Here is a 20,671-nt window from a genome sequence, read left to right as displayed (position 1 = left end):
TTGAACCAGATGTTTAACTTTTTAACATTTCACTTTATTTACCTATAAAATAGGGACAACAGCAGCCTTTATTTCAGAGTTTATTGTTGAGGCCAAAGTAGTCAATAGACGTGAGGTATGAAACTGTCCATAGTGGAATGCGTGCTCACACTGTGAGTTATGTACTTTTTGCAAAATTGTGCTCATCCCTTAAGGCCTACCTTATATTTCCTCTTTGGAAAAACTTCCTAGAATTAATTGTTTTTTTCTTTTCTGCACTGTATTAGATTTTCCTTAGTCTAGGTGGGCTGCTGTAACAAAATGCCATAGACTGGGTGGCTCACAAACAACAGAACATTACTTCTTTCAGTTCTTGAAGTGGAAGTCCAAGATCAAGACTCTGACACAGTGAGTGTCTGGTGAGGCACCCTTCCTTCCGTTGAGGCAGATGGCCTCTTCCCATTGCAACCTCACCAAGTGGAAGAGCAGAGACATCTCTTGGGTCTTTTGTAAGGTCAGTCATCCCATCTAAGAGGACTCTTCTTTCATAACCTAATCCCTCCCAGAGGCCCCACCTCCAAGACTATCACCTCAGGAGTTAGAATTTCAGCATAGACATCATGGGGATGGGGGCAAAAACACTCAGACCTCATCATTGTTTGTACTTTTTTACAGTGTTTATCACACTGTATCATAGTGAGCAGTGTACAAATGCATAGTATATGGACCTTTTTTTGTTGTTTTTGTGCCTGCAGTTGACCTTGGTACCAACAAGGTCTTCTGACCAATGTTCTAGATACTGATAAAACATTTCAGTACAGTGCTTTGGAGTTAGCAGGTAAGTTAGCAGTTTCCTTTGTGGGAGTCAACTGTTCACACACTGGCTCTTCCACTGAATCATTAGTTAGCTACTTTAGGATATTGGATATCTTTGTTTCTGTGTCTGGCAAGCACTTAACACAGGTTTACGATTCTCAATTAGAATACTTAAAACAAGGGACTGAAATCTTGGTTCTTATTACATCACCCCCAATAGATTCCCCACATATAATAAGAAACTCCCAACAGAAATGGACATTGCCCTAAGTGATTTTAATAATTCACCTCCTCTACTTGAAAATCATTGGTTAAAAAGTTGTTTGGGATTGTAAGGGACATCTACGCTAAGCCCATAGCTAATATCATTCTAAATGGTGAAAAACTGAAAGCATTCCCTCTAAAAACTGGAACAAGGCAGGGATGCCCTCTTTCATCACTTCTATTCAATATCATCCTTGAAAATCTAGCCAGAGCAATTAGAAAGACCAAAGAAATTAAAGGGATACAAATAGGAAAAGAAGAACTCAAACTATCCCTATTTGCTGATGATATGATTGTATACTTAGAGGAACCAGGAAATTCCACCAGAAAACTTTTAGATCTCATAAGTGAATTCAGTAAAGTAGCAGGATCTAAGATCAATGCACATAAATCTAAGGCATTTTTATACATAAGTGATGAATCTTCAGAAAGAGAAATTAGGAAAACTACCCCATTCACAATAGCTTTGAAAAAAATAAAATACATGGGAATCAATCTCACAAAAGAGGTGAAAGACCTCTACAATGAGAACTACAGAACACTAAAGAAAGAAATTAAAGAAAACCTTAGAAAATGGAAAGATCTCCCATGTTCTTGGATAGGAAGAATTAATATTGTCAAAATGGCCATAGTACCAAAAGTGCTCTCAGATTCAATGCAATTCCAATTAAAATCCCAAGGATGTACCTACAGAAATAGAGCAAGAAATTAAGAAGTTCATCTGGAAGAATAAAAAACCCAGAATAGCTAAAGAAATCCTTCGCAGAAAGAGTGAGGCAGGGGGTATCGCAATACCAGATCTTCAACTCTACTACAAAGCAATAGTAACAAAAATGGCATGGTATTAGTACCAAAATAGACATGTAGATCAATGGTACAGAATAGAGGACATGGACACAAACCCAAATAAATACAATTTTCTCATGCTAGATAAAGGGGCCAAAAATATGCAATGGAGAAAAGATAGCCTCTTCAACAAATGGTGCTGGGAGAATTGGAAATCCATATGCAACAGAATGAAACTAAACCCATATCTCTCACCGTGCACGAAACTAAACTCAAAATGGATTAAGGATCTCAGAGTCAGACCAGAGACCTTGCATCTTATAGAAGAAAAAGTAGGTCCAGAGCTTCAACATGTCAGCTTAGGACCAGACTTCCTCAACAGGACTCCCATAGCACAAGAATTAAAAGCAAGAATCAATAACTGGGATAGATTCAAACTAAAAAGCTTTCTCTCAGCAAAGAAAACTATCAGCAATGCGAAGAAAGAGCCTACAGAGTGGGAGAAAATCTTTGCCAATCATTCTTCAGATAGAGCACTAATCTCCACAATCTATAAAGAACTCAAAAAACTCTACACCAAGAATTCAAATAATCCAATCGACAAATGGGTTAAGGAAATGAATAGACACTTCACAGAAGAAGAAGTACAAGCAATCAACAAACATATGGAAAAATGTTCAACATCTCTAGTAATAAGAGAAATGCAAATCAAAACCACCCTAAGATTCCATCTCACCCCAATTAGAATGGTGATTATCAAGAATACAAGCAACAACAGGTGTTGGCGAGGATGCAGGGAGAAAGGTACACTCATACACTGCTGGTGGGGCTGCAAATTAGTACAGCCACTCTGGAAAGCAGTGTGGAGACTCCTTAGAAAACTTGGAATGGAACCACCATTTGACCCAGCTATCCCACTTCTTGGCCTATACCCAAAGGACTTAAAATCAGCATATTACAGAGATACAGCCACATCAATGTTCATAGCTGCTCAGTTCACAATAGCCAGATTGTGGAACCAACCTAGATGTCCTTCAATTGATGAATGGATAAAGAAAATGTGGTATATATATATACAATGGAATATATATATATATATATATATATATATATATATATATATATATATCAGCCATAAAGAATGATAAAATTATGGCATTTGCAGGCAAATGGATGAAACTGGAGAATATCATGCTAAGTGAGATAAGTCAATCTCAAAATCCAAAGGAAGAATGATATCGCTAATAAGTGGATGATGACACATAATGGGGGGTGGTAGGGGTTAGTGTTAGGGTTAGAGTTAGGTTTAGGGAGGGGGGCAAGAATGGAGGAAGGAAGGACTGTATAGAGGGAAAAGAGGGGTGGGAGGGGTAGGGGGGAAGGGAAAAAATAACAGAGTGAATCAAACAACATTACCCTATGTAAATTTATGATTACACAAATGGTATGCCTTTATTCCATGTACAAACAGAGAAACAACATGTATCCCATTTGTTTACAATAATAAAAAAAATTGTTTGGGGAGTAAAAGATGAGGTACAGTACAGGAAGAAATATAGTTCCTTTATGAATTGTTACTGGTGTCCAAAGAGAATTTGTCTTTCTGGTTCTTGTGCAAAACCAATCTATAGTAAAAAGTAAATTACCATACCAGTAGGTACACTCTGACCAAGTGTGACTTTTGATAGTAGCCTGAATTTTTCCCTTTTCCTGTTAAAAGCAACAATACCAGTCTCAGAATAATTCATAAATTTGGTAAAACTCTTTTCTTTAAGATAGAAAACTTGCCTCCTGTAACCTATTGAATAAAGTTGAGCCTTCACATTTTGCTTTCTTAGTTCTTTAGAGAGCTAAAATAGTTCATCAGACATTTATTGATGTATACTTCCAAACTTCAATGAAAGGGGAATTGTAAGAGTCCCTTAGTCACCTTTTCCAGTGAGGAAGGGATGTGTAGATTGTCACTCTGTAACAGACACAGGGTTGCAAGCCTACACAATTATGTAATTTACAGTTGTTCATAATCATCTTGTTAAATTTGGGACTCAGTAATGTTTTCTGCCATTTTATTCCTGTTTTTGGCAATCTGTGTCTTCTCTTTTATTGATTAGTCTTGCTAAAGATTTATCCAATTTTATTAGTGTTTTCAAAGGACAAACTTTGATTTTAACAGGGTTTTTTTGTAGTGTACTTTAGAAGAATAGTCTGTTCTAATTTACTTATACTTTCTTTAGGGTTGATTTAGTATTCCCTTTTCCCCCCTTGTGGAAGATACATAGAATACTGAAAATATTTTTCCCCTAATGTATGCATTTAAGCTGTAATTTCCCTCTAATAACAGGTCAATTCACATCCTACAATTTTTGATGTGTCATTTTTATACTCATTCAGTTAAAAGAATTTTGTCTCCACTGTAATTTCTTCCTTGACTCATAGGTTAAAAAGTGTGGTTGTTTTCAATGATAATATTCTTGTTGATTTCTTAAATTAAGATTAAAGGAGCCTAATGCAGTGGTGCACACCTGTAATCCCAGTAATTTGGGAGCCTGAGGTAGGAGGATTGTGAGTTCAAAACAAGCCTCAGCAACATAGGGAGCCCCTAAGCATCTTAGACTCTGTCTCCAAATAAAATATAAAAAAGGATGGGATGTGCCTCTGTGGTTAAGTGTCCCTGGGTTCAATTCCTGATACCAAAAGAAAAAGAAAAAAATTAATGAATCTTAGTAATTAAATGATTTTACTTCTTTGATGCATGTTGAGATTTGCTTGATATGTGGTCAACTTGGGTAAGTATTCCATGTGTATTTGAAAATATTTTGTATTCTACAGTTGTGGGGTAAAATGATTGTTTTAGTCAACTTTCTTATCATTGTGACCAAAAGACCTGACAAAAACCATATTAGAAGAGGAAAAGCTTATTTGGGGCTCAGGGTTTTAGAGACCTCAGTTCATAGATGGCTAATTCTATTGCTTCGGGCCCAAGGTGATACAGAGCATCATGGTGGAAAGGTGTAGAGAAGGAAAGCAGCTCAGAACGTGACAGCCAGGAGGCAGAGAGGAACAAACCTTGCACAACAAGAACAGAATATACCTCAGAGGCACACCCCCAGTGACCCACCTTCCTCCAGCCACAACCTGCCTGCCAACAGTTAACCACCAAATTAATCTCCATCAGCAGATTAATGCACTAATTGGGTCAAAGCTCTCATTACCCAGTCATTTCACCTCTAAACATTCTTGCATTGTCTCACACATCAGCTTTTGTGGGGAACATCTGATATCTAAATCCTAACAGTGATCTCTGTACATGAAGTTGATCAAGTTTTCAATCATGTCTCTCTTCTATATGTATCAATTTTTGTTTGCCTGTTTTATCAGTTAATATTTTAATCTCCCTCCTGTATTGTGGGCTTGTTCATCATTTTGAATCTTTCAGGTTTTGCTTTATGTTTATGGACGCAATTATCACTTGCATATAAACTGGAGGTTGTGATGACTAAGTGGTGGATCAACCCTTAACATATGAAATGCCCTACCCTCCCCCTTTCAATCTTGGGTGAGATGCCTTAAAGTTTTATTTTCTCTGAATAGATAACTGGCTGTGCCAGCTTTTTGGTTAGAATATTCATTGTGTAGCTTTTCCCATCTTTTGGCTTTTAATCTTCCTCTGTCCTTATGTTTAATCTGTGTCTCTTGTAAGCACAGCACCGTGAAATGGTGTTCCCCACCCAGCTCCACCTTTTAGTTGGTGTAGTTTAGTCTGTTTTGTAATTAAGTAATTATTGATACTTTGGGAATTGGATCTAAATCATATTATTTTCTATTTGTCATCTATTATTTGTTCCCTTTTTCTCTTACACACTTGGATTATTATTATTATTATTATTATTATTATTATTATTATTATTATTTTGTTTTGGTACTGGGTATTGAACTTGGAGACAATTTGCCACCAATCTGTATCCCTAGCTCCCTCATTTTTATATATTTTTATTTTAAAGAATTTTTTCTTAGTTGATGGACTTTTATTTTATTCATTTATTTATATGCAGCACTGAGAATTGAACCTAGTGCCTTCCACATTAGGCAAGTGCTCTACCACTGAGACACAACTCCAGCCCTCCATTCTTTAATTGTTTTTTTTAGTTACACATGACAGTAGAATCCATTTTGACATAATTATACAAGCATGAAATATATCTTATTCTAATTAGGACACCATTCTTTTGAATATACACAGTGGTGAGATCCACTGTGGTGTATTCATATATGTATATAGTAAAGTTAGATCAGATGGAGTCCACTGTCTTTCCTTCACTATCCTCACTCCCATTCCTTCATTCTCCTCTATTTAAACTGTTCTGTTCTCTCCCCTCCTTGTTTGAAATTAGCTTCTGCAAATCAGCAAAAATATCAGGCCTTTTCCTTTTTGGGACTGGCTTATTTGACTTAGCATGACAGTCTGTTGCACAGGGTCTGCAACTAAGGAGGGGACCCACAGCTGATGCTAACAACTATGGGGGACTCAGTCAATGATTGACATGCCAAGAACTGAGGAGAACTTTATTCGGGAGAGGTGGAACACTTGTCACATAGGAAGCTGCTTCTGTCTTTACTGCATATAACTCTGTGTTTTATATGTTTGCAGTTAAGCGAGCCACATTTCTTAAAGACTAAGCCTTGTGTAAGCAGTTACTAGTCTATTTTTTGGCAAATTATATATTGGTAACAGAAGGTAAAACACAGCCATGTGAACGCAGAAGGTGACGGTTTCTCAGACCACAGAAGAACTGTCTTACAGCCCACAGAAGAACATTTTGTTCAGAACACAGGAAAAGGGTGATGGAACCCAAGTCCCTGAGAGGCCTGAAAGGTGCATGCCATGTTGACCTCCTTCCAGGGGGCAGGACAGAGCCCTAGTCGCCAAGTGGCCTGTTTGGCATGTCTGTCTCCTGACAGAATGCCACATAGGACTCCTTCCAGAAGGGGCCCACAATAGCTTCCAGATCCATTATCTGACAAACATCATAAAGTCATTCTTCTTAATGATTGAGTAATACTCCATTGTGTGTATGTGTGTGTGTGTGTGTGTGTGTACAACAGATGTATATCACATTTTCTTTATTCATCCATCTATTGTAGGGCACCTTGGTTGTCTCCATAGCTTACCTGTTGTGAATTGAGCTGCTATAAATATGAATATGGCTGCATCACTGTAGCATCCTGGCTGTTCTTATTTTTTATTTTGAGGTACGGTGTAAGTTGCTTAGGGTCATGTTAAGTTGCTGAGTCTGGCCTCTAATCTGTGATTCTCCCTCAGCCTCATGAGTTGCTGGAATTACAGGTTTGCACCAGCATATCCAGTGATCACAGTATTTTTAAAAATTCTAGGTTTTTTTTCTACTGTTACCTTGTGTTTTAGTTTATTCTTTTAGTTGTTGTATTATGACATGAATTTATAACTTTCAGTGGCAATAATAAATAATGCTTTACCATGGTCTAGATAATACAAAAAACTTATAGCACTGACTTCACTTAACACTTTTTGCTTTCTTGTTTGTTTTGCTTTTTTGCAACTTAATTCTACATATATTTAAATAACAAAATATTTATATTATTGTTGTGGGATATCAGTATTCCTTTTAGACTTCACCTTTATGTACCCTTCTGGAGATCCTCATTATTTTCAGTAGTTCCCTACTTCTTTCTGAATTCTTTTCCTTTCTGCCCAAAGAACTTCTGTGTTTCTTTTAGATGTAGTCTGCTGGAAACCAGTTTAAGTCACCTACTATTTTTTTACAATTGCCATGCTAAAGATGCCATTTCATTGTCTTGTTTACATTGTTTCTGTTGAAATGATGTCAACCTTATTTGAAATATAATGTCTTTATAAAGAGTTTTATCTTAGATTTTTAGGTATTTTACTGTGAGGTGACACATTGAAACATATAGACTTTTATTTTTGTTTCATGCATCAATGACTAGAGTCTACTATCAATTATGGAAAACTCTTGGAGTGCTAGACCTTTTCAATGCATCCATTGTGTCTCTTTATTTTCTTATTTTCCCTCTTAAACTCAAGACTTTTTTACTGATCTCAGATTACTCTTTTTTTTTTTTTTTTTTTTTTGGTAACTAACCTTAAGACTTCCTGTTTAAAGTCTTCACTGGTTATATTTCAGTTCTACAATTTTTAAATGATTTGTTTTTAATGAATTGGAATTTTCTATTAAAATTCTCACTCTTCTTTTCCCTTGGCTTATCAGTCAATAATTTTTGACATTTTCAAGTCTTTATTTTGCATTTTCACTGTGAAATTTGTTGACCTTTCAGGTCAGTTTCTTTTCTGTTTTGTTTTGATCTTTTGTTCCTGCCTCCTGGATGCCTGGGTATCTATTTGTTGATGCTGTACATTGTGAATAAAACCTTGTAGAGACTGAAGAAGATGTCTTCTCCTTCAGGAGGGTATATTGCATTTCTTTGTCTAATTGCTAGAGGATGACATTCATCACCTTGACCCAGTAAGGAATTAGGATCATTCTCAGCTTCTGATGCTGTGCAAACTGCTCCTGTTCTGTTTTGGCTTTGCACTGAGCATTTACCTGCAGGAGACTCCATTGGAAGCCAGAGTATTCACAAGGACTCCTCTTTCTTGGTGGACACTCACCCGCAGTTTTCTTTTAATCTCAGCATTACTGGACTGTTGGGGGCCCTGCTTAGTTTCTTAGCTTCTTTATAGCTGCTTTCTGCTTCCCTGCTAGCTCTCTAACAGGCTTTGGCAAATGCCTGGAGAGGAAAAGAAGAGAAGATATTCAGCTCACTTCTTTGCTTATTCTTTCTCTCTATGATCTTAGCTGTTTACATTTTTTTTAAAAATTCTTAGAAAACTTGGAATGGAACCACCATTTGACCCAGCTATCCCACTCCTCAGTCTATACCCAAAGGACTTAAAATCAGCATACTACAGAGATACAGCCACATCAATGTTCATAGCTGCTCAATTCACAATAGCCAGATTGTGGAACCAACCTAGATGCCCTTTAGTTGATGAATGGATAAAGAAACTGTGATATATATATATATATATATATATATATATATATATATATATATACACACATACATACATACATACATACATATATAATGGAATATTACTCCACCATAAAGAATGATAAAATTATGGCATTTGCAGGCAAATGGATGAACCTGGAGAATATCATGCTAAGTGAGATAAGCCAATCTCAAAATAACCAAAGGACAAATGATCTCACTGATAAGTGGATGATGACACATAATGGGGGGTGGGAGGAGTTAATGTTAGGGTTAGGGAGGGGGCAAGAATGGAGGAAGGAAGGACTGTATAGAGGGAAAAGAGGGGTGGGAGGGGTGGGGGGAAGGGAAAAAATAACAGAATGAATCAAACAACATTACCCTATGTACATTTATGATTACACAAATGGTATGCCTTTACTCCATGTACAAACAGAGAAAGAACATGTATCCCATTTGTTTACAATTAAAAAAATTTCTTAACTCTTTTAAAATTTTTCTTAGTTTCTCTGTGGTGCCTTTAAAAAGCTGGACATTATGTTTTCTGATTTGGTGATGTTTTGGGAAGTGGTGAGTCTGGTACTAGCTGCTACCCTATCTTAGCCAAAGTGAGTCTCTTAACCTACCCCAACTCTTCTGTCTTCATCTGGAGCAACTTAGATGGAAAGTTCAGTGAGACAATATGACTGAAGATTTTGGTGTAGCATGTCAACATGTACTTCATTCTTTTTCATGGCAGTGCCATTTCATGTCAATGTGAAAGCAAGGATTAATTTCCTACGTCACTTGCCCTATTGCCTGTAGACAGAGACTTGTTTACTGAAAACAGCCTAACAGGCTAAGTTTATATAGCTTAAGAAATAAATCAGAGGTGTTAACGTTGATGTATTTTTACTGAGTTCAATTTTTACTGATTGAGGTATATATTTTTAGGAGTTACAAATGAATCTCAATAGAGGCATCACAGTATCAGTTGAGAATTCATATTTATTTACACTAAGGTGTTATTTGCTTCTATCCCAATGCTTCCATAAAATAATGACATTGTACTTTTAAATTGCCTTAGTTTACTCATTTGTAAAATGGCAGTGGTTCCATCACCTATGTCAAAGGATTGTTAAAAGGGTTAAATATTGCATATAGTTCTGTGTTCGTCTCTATACTTTAAACTGGGTGGTTTAAAAATAAATTTATTTTCTCTCATTTCTGGAGGCTGGAAATTCCAGGATGGAGGGGCTGGACAGTCTTCTGGTGAGGGCTGTCTACCTGGCTTGCAGATGGCTGCCTTCTTGCTTTTTGCTAACAAAGCCCTTCTGCAGTTTTTGGGCACAGGTGTTGGGGATCTCCTTCTTCCTCTTATAAGACCATCAATCCTGTTGGAGTACAGTGCCAGCTTTATGACTTTATTTGCCCCTAAATACTTCCTTAGAGGCCCACATCCAGAATTCCACCAGGGGCTGGGGCTTTAGTATGTAAATTTCAGGGGAATGCCATTTAGTCCTTGGCAAACTGGGACAGATGCTCCATGACTTAGGACAGGGCTTCATCCCAGTGAAACCATTGTGTAATAGAAAAGTGGTGAAATTGAATTACTGTAAGCCAGGAACCTTCTGTACATAAAAGTACTTAAAATAGTCACCTGTCACATAGTAATTAAATTAATTATGGTTGCATGATTCTAAACATCTCCCCCTATTTTTTTCTTTTCTAGGTACTGACTTTGGATTACGTTTTGGAACAACAGGAATAGTGATTTCTACCCATCAGGACAGCTAAATAAGAAGCTACAGAGAATCCTATGTAAATAAACTGTGGTCTCCTTTGCTGCCCCTTTACATGGGGAGACCCCTGTATTTCATTGCATCCAGGAGTGTATATCCAGCACTGTCATTATGAGTGTGATGAGTTTGTTTTCCTTCACAAGTCCAGCTGTGAAGAGACTTCCCAGGTGGAAACAGTGTGATGAAGAAGAAAAATGGTCAGAAAAGGATGTTGCTGCATTGGTGAAAAAACTGAAGAAGAGAGCCATGGAGGAGCTGGAGATGGCCCTGAGCTGCCCCGGGAAGCCCAGTCACTGTGTCACCATCCCCCGCCCACTGGGTGGCAGGCTGCAGGTCTCCAACTGTAAGGCACTGCCTCACATCATTTACTGCCTCATGTGGCACTGGCCAGGTCTTCAGAGTCACCATGAGCTGAAGCCCCTGGAGTGCTGCAAGTTTCCTTTTGGCTTCAAGCCTAAGGAAGTCTGCATCAATCCCTACCACTATAAGCACATATAAAGCCATGGTGAGTGTGTCTTTCTGTGTTGATCACTTTATGTGCCAAGCAGCAGATTCATAGTTTTTGAAACAACAGAATTTCTGTCTTTGATTGTAATTCCAAAGTGTCAGACCAACTTGTGTGCGTGTTTGTGTGAGAGAAAGACAAAATGAGCTCATGTGTTAGTCTGCTGGCTCTCTCACTGTAACAAACACCTGAGATAATCAACTCTCTGTAAGGAGAGAAGGCCTGTTGGGCCACAATTTGAGGGGTTTCAGTTCATGATCATTTGGATTCCTTGCTTTTGGGCCTGTGGCAAAGCAGCGCATAACAGTGTGGCATGCATGGCAGATCAAAGCCCCTCTCCAGTATGGAAGCCGGGGTTCCATTCTGCCCCTCAAGGCCATGCCCTCAAGGACTGGAAGACATTCAGTAGGCCCACCTTTTAAAGGTCTCACCACCAACCAATAATGCCACTCTGGGGAACAGCCTTTAACATGTGGCCTTGGGGTACATTCCCAATCCAAATCATAGCAACCCATGACTGTTCCATACATTTTAACAGCTTAGAACTCTTTAATCAGCTCTGTTGGAAACAGGCTGTGAAAATTGTCACTACAGTACCAGTACCACTAATTTTTGGTAAATGTTGCACTTCTGGATTTATTTTTTGTTTCACTTTGGTTCTATACATTTCTGTAGAAAAAATCCAGCTTAAATATATCACATGAGGAGAAAATTAGGAAGTAACATGCTGTTGCTTGGCATCGATGTACATGAGGGAAGTACATCATGGTGGCAGTTGGGACTTACCACTTTGTCTATGAGAACAGCACTTATCATCTCTAGTGGTGGATATGAAGGAATTAGGCTGTGACATCATTTGTTACTATTATAAGATAGTCCTAGTTTTTATACATATGTCCCTTTTTGGAGGTAAAGAATATCCAGCTGACCTTCCATACCTGTGGATTCTGCATTCTTATGTAGAACCAGCTGAGGATTAAAAAGGTTCAGAAAAAAATACATCTCTCCCGAACATGTATAGATGATTTTATTTCCATTATTCTCTAAACAATAGAGTATAACAACTGTCTATGTAGCACTTGCATTGTATTAGGTTTTGTAAGTAATCAGAGATGATTTAGAGTGTGGAGGAGTATCTATGTAAGTTATATGCAAATCCTACACCATTTTATTCTAATTGAACTGAGATAAACTAGTAGGGTATTTTTGATTTGCATTTATCTAATTACTAGAGACATTGGACAATTTTTCATATATTTTTTGCTCACTTGTATATCTTTTTCTGTCAAGTGTCTGCCCAGGTCTTTAGTCCATTTACTGATTGGGTTCTTTGTATTTTTGGAATAACACTTTCTAAGTTCTTTATAAATTTTGGAGATTAACGCCCTGTCTGAAGTGTACGTGGAAAAATATTTCCTCTATTCACATTATTAATTGTTTCCTTTGCTTAGAAAAAGCTTTTTCATTTGAATCCATCCCATTTATTGATTCTTGCTTTCATTTCTTGTGCTATGGGGGTCTTGTTAAGGAAGTCTGTTCCTAAGCAAACATGAAGATGATTTGGGCCTACTTTTTCTTCTATTTGGTGAAGGATCTCCAATCTAATACCCAGGTCTTTGATCCATTTTGAGTTTAATCTTGTGCAGGGTGAGAGATAGGGTTTTAATTTTTATTTTACTGCATAGGAATTTCTGCACCATTTGTTGAAGAGTTTATATTTTATTCATTGTAGTTTTTGGCACCTTTATCTAGTATGAGATAATTGTACTTATGTTGGTTTATCTCTGTGTCTTCTGTTCTGTATCACTGATCTGTTCATCTGTTTTGATGCCAATACCATGCTGTTTTTGTTACTATTGGTCTATGGGACCGTTTAAGCTCAGGTACTGTGATACCTCCTGCATCACTCTTCCTGCTGAGGATTGCTTCGGTTTTTCCAGGTCTCTTATTTTTCCAGATGAATTTCATGATTGCTTTTTCTATTTCTATGAGGTACATCATTGGGATTTTAATTGGAATTGCAATGAATCTGCATAGCACCTTTGGTAGTTTGGCCATTTGACAACATTAGTTCTGCCTATTCAATAACATGGGAGATCTTTCCATCTTTTAAGATTTTCTTTAATTTCTTTCTTTAGTGTTCTGTAATTTTTATAATAACATTCTCTCACCTCTTTTGTTAGATAGATTCCAAATTATTTCATTTTATTTAAGGCTATTGTGAATGGAATAGTTTTCCTAATTTCTCTTTCAGAGGATTCATCACTTTTGAATAAAAATGCATTAGATTTATGCATGTTGATTTTATATCCTGCTACTTTGCTGAATTTATTAGTTCTAGAAGTTTCCTCGTGGGGTGTTTTGGATCCTCTAAATATAGAATCACATCATCAGCAAATAGTGATAACTTGAGTTCTTCTTTTCCTATTCATTCCTTTTAATTTCTTTGGTCTGCTTCATTGCTCTGGCTAGTGTTTCAAGGACAATGTTGAATAGAAATGGTGAAACAGGACTGTTGTGTTCCAGTTTTTAGAGGGAATAGTTTCAGTTTTTCTCCATTTAGAATGATGTTGGCCATGGTCTTAGCATACATCACCTTCACAATGTTGAGGTATGTTCCTACTATCCAAATTTTTTCTAGTATTTTGTTCATGAATGAGTGCTGTATTTTGCTAAACACTTTTTCTGCACCTATTGAAATAATCATATAATTCTTAAATTTAAGTCTACTGATGTAATTAATTCCATTTATTTATTTCAGGTTGTTGATTCAAACTTGCATCCCTGGATGAACTGTACTTGGTTGTGGTGCATTCATTATTTCTTAGTATGTTTTCATATGAGATTTGCCAGAATTTTTTTAAGGGTTTTTGCATCTATGTTCATCAGTAATATTGTTCTGAAGTTTTCTTTCCTTGATGGGTCTTTGTCTGGTTTTGTTATCAGGGAGATACTAGCTTCGTAGAATGAATTTGAAAGGGTTTCTTTCTTTTCTATTCCATGGAATACTTTGAGGAATATTGATATTATTTCTTCTTTGAAGTTCTTGTAAAAATTGGCTGAGATTCCTGCTGGTCCCAGGCTTTTCTTGGTTCCTAGGCTTTTGGTGGCTGCTTCTATTGCATTGCTTGAAATTGATTGATTTAAATTGTGTAGCTCCTCTTGTTTGAGTTTGGGAGGATCATGTGTCTCTAGAAATTTGTTGATGTCTTTGAGATTTTCTATTTTGTTGGAGTACAGATTTTCAAAATAGCTTCTAATTCTTCCATGCATTTCAGTGGTGTTTGTCTTATTTCCTTTTCCATCTTGAATTTTAGTAATTTGAGTTTTCTTTCCTCATTAGTTTGGCGAAGGATTTATATCAATTTTGTTTGGTTTTTCAAAGAACCTACCTTTGGTTTTGTCAATTTTTTGAATTGTTTCTTTGTTTCAGTTTCATTGATTTCAACTCTGATTTTAATTATTTCCTGTCTTGTACTACTTTTGGTGTTTTTTTTTTTTTTTTTTTTTTTTTTTTTTTTTTTCCCCTAGGGCTTTGAGATGTAATGTTAGGTCATTTATTTGTTGACTTTTATTCTTTTATTGAATGTGCTCCATGCAGTGAATTTTCTGCTTAGTACTGGTTTCACAGTGTCCCAGAGTTTTTGATATGTTGTATTGTTCTTGTTTACCTCTAAGAATTTTTTTATCTCCTCCCTGATGTCTTCTGTTATGCAGACTTCATTCAGTATTGCATTATTTAGTCTCCAGTTATTTCATTATATCATTGATTTCTAATTTCTTTCCATTATGATTTGATACAATATTAGGTAGTATCTCTGTTATTTTGCATTTACTACGGGCTGCTTTGTAGCATAATATACTGTCTGTTTTAGAGAAGGATCCATGTGCTGCTGAGAAGAAAGTGTTTTTGCTCATTGATGGATGGAATATTCTATATGTCTGCTAAGTCTAAATTATTGATTGTGTTATTGAGTTCTATGGTTTCTTTGTCCAGTCTTTGTTTGGAAGATGTATCCAGTGGTGAGACCAATGTGTTAAAGTCATCTAGTTTTATTGTGCTGTGATCTTTTTAGTTCCTGGAATTGAGAAGGATTTGTTTAACATACACTGATACTCCATTGCTTGGGGCATAAATATTTACAATTGTTATGTCTTGCAGGTTCATGGTTCCCTTAAGCAGTAAGAAATGTCCTTCTTTATCCCTCTGACTAACTTTGGCTTGAAGTCTACCTTATCTGATACAAGGATAGACACCTTCACTTTTTTACTGATTCCATGTGCATGGTATGCTTTTCCCCATCCTTTTTCACCTTTTGTCTGCAGATGTGTTTTCCTCTCAGGTGAGTTTCTTGAAAGTGGCATATTATGGAGTCTTTTTTTTTTTTTTTCTTTAATCCAACCTGCCAGTCTATGTCTTTTAATTATTGAGTTTAGACCATTAATATTCAGGGTTATTATTGAGATATGATTTTTATTCCTGGTCATTTTGGCTTATTTTTGGTTTTCAACTCAACTCTCTTTCTCCTTTGATTAGTTTTTCATTTAGGGTAGTTCCTCCCTTTGCTGACTGACATTGTTGTTCTTCATTTCCTCTTCTTGGAATATTTTGCTGAGAATGTTCCGAATGCAGGCTTTGTAATTGTAAATTCTTCTAACTTTTATTTATCATGGAAGGATTTCATTTTGTCATCAAATCTGAAGTTTAGTTTTGCTGGGTAAAAGATACTTGGTTGGCATCCATGTTCTTTCAGACCTTGTAATACATTGTTTCTGGGCTCTTCTAGCTTTTAGGGTCCTGGCTGAACAATCTGCTGATATCTGTATTGGTTTTCTCCTCTATGTAAACTGGTGCATTTCTCTTGCAGTCTTTAAATTTCTATCTTTATTTTGGATGTTAGGCATTTTCATTATAATGTGCCTTGGTGGGGATCTGTCGTAATTTTGTATATTTGGTGTTCTGTAAGTCTCTTGTATATGATTTTTCCTTTCATTCTTCAGGTTAGTTAAATGTTCTGATATTATTTCATTGAATAGGTTGTTAATTCCTTTGGTTTGTATTTTGTGCCTTCCTCAATTCCAAAAATTGTTAAATTTGAAGTTTTCATGATATTCCATACTTCTTGAAGGTTCCGTTCATGATTTCTTTCCATTGTCTCTGGTCAACTTTATTTTCAAGATTAAATATTTTATCTTCATTGTCTGAGGTTCTTTCTTCCAAGTGATCTAGTCTGTTGGTGTTGCTTTCTATTGAGTTTTTAATTTGGTTTATTGTTTCCTTCATTTTAAGTTTTTTTCAGAATATCTATTTCTTTGTTGAAATGATTTTTGCTTCCTGCATTTGTTTTTTTAACTGTTTATTGGAGCCTGCATTTGCTTTCTTATCATCACACTTTCTTCATGTTGTTCATGTACCTTCCCCTCTAGCAGTTCTGATCTTAGGTATTACAGTTTCCCCACTATAGGCTTATAATGACCCTGCAGTTTTCAATAACTCACCTGACAGTGAGATTGTAGTTTCCAGCAGGTGTCTCAGGATGGGAGCTTCCCCACCTAAAGATGGAAGCTTATGCTTTGGGGATAATCCAAGGTGGCTGTACCAGCTTCTGAATGCATTGGTAAATGGGTGTAGAATCTACATGTGATGTAGGTGGGCCAGGGTCCTGAAGAAGTTCTGACTATCTTTTTAAATTATAGTTTTCCCCTCAAGTTAGAATCCTTGTTTTGAACAATTGGGTCAATTGAAAGAGATTTGATATTGAAGCATTTAAGTATCTCATTGTCAGATTGGGGTCAGTTTTGTTTATGGAATGACTGTTAATATCTAATGGTCAGGAAGGTTTCCTAAAGGTGAATGTGTAGTAGAATCACAGGGTTCCCCTTCTAGAATTCCTGACCCTGGGAGAGCTGGTAATTTGTTTTAACAAGTATTTCAGGTATTGCTGGCATAGACATTGGATTGGTGTTTGGAAACTACTGAGCCAAATCATGTAATAACATGGTTTTCAAATAAAAAAAGTATTCCAAAATATAGTTTTTATAAAAGGTATATAGAGTATTTAAAGACTAGGGAATAACATAGAAACTCCTTTGTATTCACCACCCTGTTTGATGACAGACTACACACAACTGAAACCCTTGTCCTTGTTCTCTGACCACTACTCTGAATTTGATATTTATCATTCTTGTGCATATTTTGTACTGTTATGATGTATATATAAATCCATGACAACATATACTATTATGTTGTAAGCTTTAGAATGCTATATAATATTAGCATTTCCTTTTGCAACAAATTATTATATTCATTCAACATTATGTTTTTGTGATTCTAGATGATCCATTTTAGGATTACCTTGTCTAATTCTATGAAGAACCCTCTGAGTATTTATTGAAATTTCATTGGTACCATCTGGGGAGGATTGACATAATTATGCTATGGAGCATATTATTATTTAATATTCTTTAATTTTTTTTCACATCTTCTCATAGATGTATTTCTAGGTGGCCATTTTTATCATATCTTTGGAAGTTGCATTGTTACAGTTGTTCCATACTAAGAAAGCAGGTGCTTTTTTCCAAACAACCTTGCCAAATTCTCCCTATTAGTTCAAATGTAGATGTTCTTTACTGCTCGTTATGCCAGATATGCTGGAATTTTTTTTTAAAAAATTACAAAGATTAACATAGAATCACATGGTCCTCTTTAGTTAGGAGTTAAAATAGAGCTAAGAGTTTGAGAGAATGAAAAGCAGGGTCTAAGTAAGATGTGCAAATATTTAGGGCAGCGGTGTTTTGATTTCTACGGTGACTTTCCAGGCTACAGAGGGAAGATTTTAGACATGAACATGTGATGAAACTGAGACTCTCATAGATTAAGTGACCTGTGTGTCAGACATGTGGAAAGGAGAGCTGTTTTGACCTGAAAAATGTTCTGAAGCCAGGATCCACTCCTGGAAAGCACTGGGTGTGTGCCTTATGCACTACCTGGTCCCAGCCTCCAGCTTCCAGTGAGCACTATAGGAGTTGGTTGCCTCCCTCCTGCTGGTCACCCTTAGGTTCCCGTGCTGTAGGATACAGGTAGGATCCGGTTACCCTCCTGCTTCCCAGTCTTGCTGGAGCTCTGCACAGTGTGTCCTACCTTCTCTCCCAGCTTCCTTTCTTGCCTTTCATGTCTGTGCACTGTGTGCTCTGTGGGGACACCTGGTGCTCTTTTCCTCTGCCTTCACACCTCCTCCTCCCTGTCTGTTCAGCTCACTCTGTCCTGGCATCTGACCTTAATGGATGTCAGTTTCTTGGGCAGCCTCTTCATACCTTCTCTGCAACTCAGATAGGTCATGCCTGTGTCACAGCAGCATGGATTTCCTAGTGCTCTGCACTTCTGGGATCACCCATGGGCTTCTCCATAAGACAGTGATTAAAGCCTAATGAGGATGGAGGCCATGAGAACATCTCCATTTTCATTGACTTGCATTATTCAATAGATATGTTCTGTAAAATGAAAATGCTGGTTCAGACTTGTGTTTATGGTCATTTGCCCATCATTTTAGAGATGAATTTACTGTTCATATATATTGTCTTACCATCCACTGCCCTTCTGTAGTCATTTCAGTGCTGATGAAGATTAAAAGTAAAACTTATACTGAGATGATTTCATTACTCTTAGTAATTTACAAGATATAATAAAAGGTTTGATAAGGAGGAGGTGGGAAACTTACTAAAATAAACATTTTGTAACTCCGCAAAAGTAATTTCAGCTTCTCTTTACCTAAAAGTTTTGGGATCCATGCATAAAACTGTTCTAGAAAAGTTTTTGAGACTGAGGCTTAGATCTGTTTAATTTGAACATATCAAGATTTTACTTTGTCATATTAGTCCCTGGCATAAAATTTGGAACAGATGGCTTTTTTCCCAGAGACTGCTCTGAAATAGTCCCTGTACCTGGTGGTTAGAAGCCAGGTTAGATCCATCTCTTCCTCTCCTGGAGCACCTCTAGGTATTGTTTTTGTAAAACAGAAAAAAGGGGGTGTGGCATTCTAAGCTGCAAATGCACTACTCTACAATGCAATTACTTGAAATCCTACTTTGAACAGGAGTATAGCAATTTAAGCATAAGGTACTTAGCTTATTAGTCTCTCAAACTTGTTTTCTGGAGAGTTCCCAGAAGTCCTTCAGAAAAAACCAACAGAAATCTTGAATATCTAGAAAGTTTAGAGTAGTAATTTTCAAATTGTGGTCTGCTTACCACAATTTGATGGCAGTGGCATCATCTCAGAATGTGTTAAAAATGTAAATTTTTAAATCAATAAATAATAATTATATATTTTTTATACAATTTGATGTTTCTACATGTGTACATTGTGGAAAAAATAAGCCCTAATTAACATGTCCATCACTGCCCATCATTGTCATTTTTTGTAGTGAGATTTAAAATCCACTTTATTATTGATTTTGAAATGTATGTTATTAACTGTGGTTGCTATGCTGTGTTCTTCCTGTCTTCTTCACCTGTCCCCTCTTCAGCCTCTGATACCCTCCACTGCTTTCTCTTACCTTCAACTTTCTGAAATTGCACAGGTGGATCATGCAGTACAGTCATGCCTTGCTGTGACTCTGATGTCCCCTGCCTGAGTGTACAGGCAAGGTGTCAGATCCAGCTGCCTGGGTGAGGTTGTCTAGTACTGAAAAGAGATACTATAGGGTTGGTCATGCAGTATTTTGAATTTTGTGTGTTTGGAGACAAATATAAAATTGATTTATTCTTTCCAGATTTTTCCTTCTGCCAGTATTCATTAAGATTAGTGTGCTGATGTTATAAGGTATCTTCATGTGGGTACGAAAGTGGGGGAGAAAGAAAAATATGTTTTTTAATTTGTCTCAAATGCAAGTTTTGTCATTGTTCTTTTGGGTATATTTTGCCCTCAGTTTCTTCAATCAAAAATTTTTATATTGATTTAAGCAATTTTAGTTTTTCCTCAACTTATGCCATTTATTTTGTTACAAATAAAATAGTGTAAAATAATCATGTGGGAAAACTGAGTTATGGAAACACTTTGCAGAGGCTTAGATTCATGGCAATTAGTAACAATGGTGGAGCATGAGGAGTGGTGTGGTGGAAAGGTTCCTCTTTGTCCATCACTGACAAATAAATGTTTGGGAAAGTAGAAAATGTTAGGCATTTTGTTTAGTGTGTGTGTGGACACATGGAGGACACAGAACGTTCCGGGAGCATCTGAAGACACCGACCCTACTGTCATGTGGCAGGTGGCTGTTCTCTAGGCATTAACTAGCTTTGGGGACCAAAGCTACTTAGTAGTAGTTGAATTAAATAGGGGTTTTCTTTTTCTTTGACAAAGTGAATGCCAGTGGTTGCTAAGTCAGTAATCTGACTGTTGTATTGAGAAAACTGTTCTGTTGCTATCTACTGCTACTAAAGTGCCTTACTGGAGACTTCCAAGCACTGGCCTTTTTTAATGTTTTCCACATG

The 20,671-nt window shown here is 36.7% G+C and overlaps 1 protein-coding gene across 1 annotated transcript in view; it reads left to right on the top strand.

Annotated features, from left to right (window-relative positions):
• Nucleotides 1-20,671, top strand: part of LOC124973157 (mothers against decapentaplegic homolog 1-like) — a 63,243-nt gene that overhangs the window by 19,291 nt on the left and 23,281 nt on the right. The window contains exon 2 of the mRNA XM_047537271.1: nucleotides 10,823-11,022. Coding sequence (XP_047393227.1) covers nucleotides 10,823-11,022 — 200 coding nt within the window. The remainder of the gene's footprint in view (nucleotides 1-10,822; nucleotides 11,023-20,671) is intronic.

Source organism: Sciurus carolinensis, assembly GCF_902686445.1.
Source record: "Sciurus carolinensis chromosome 14 unlocalized genomic scaffold, mSciCar1.2 SUPER_6_x, whole genome shotgun sequence".
NCBI classification, from domain to species: Eukaryota; Metazoa; Chordata; class Mammalia; order Rodentia; family Sciuridae; genus Sciurus; species Sciurus carolinensis.
This window is presented reverse-complemented; position numbering and strand designations above follow the sequence as displayed.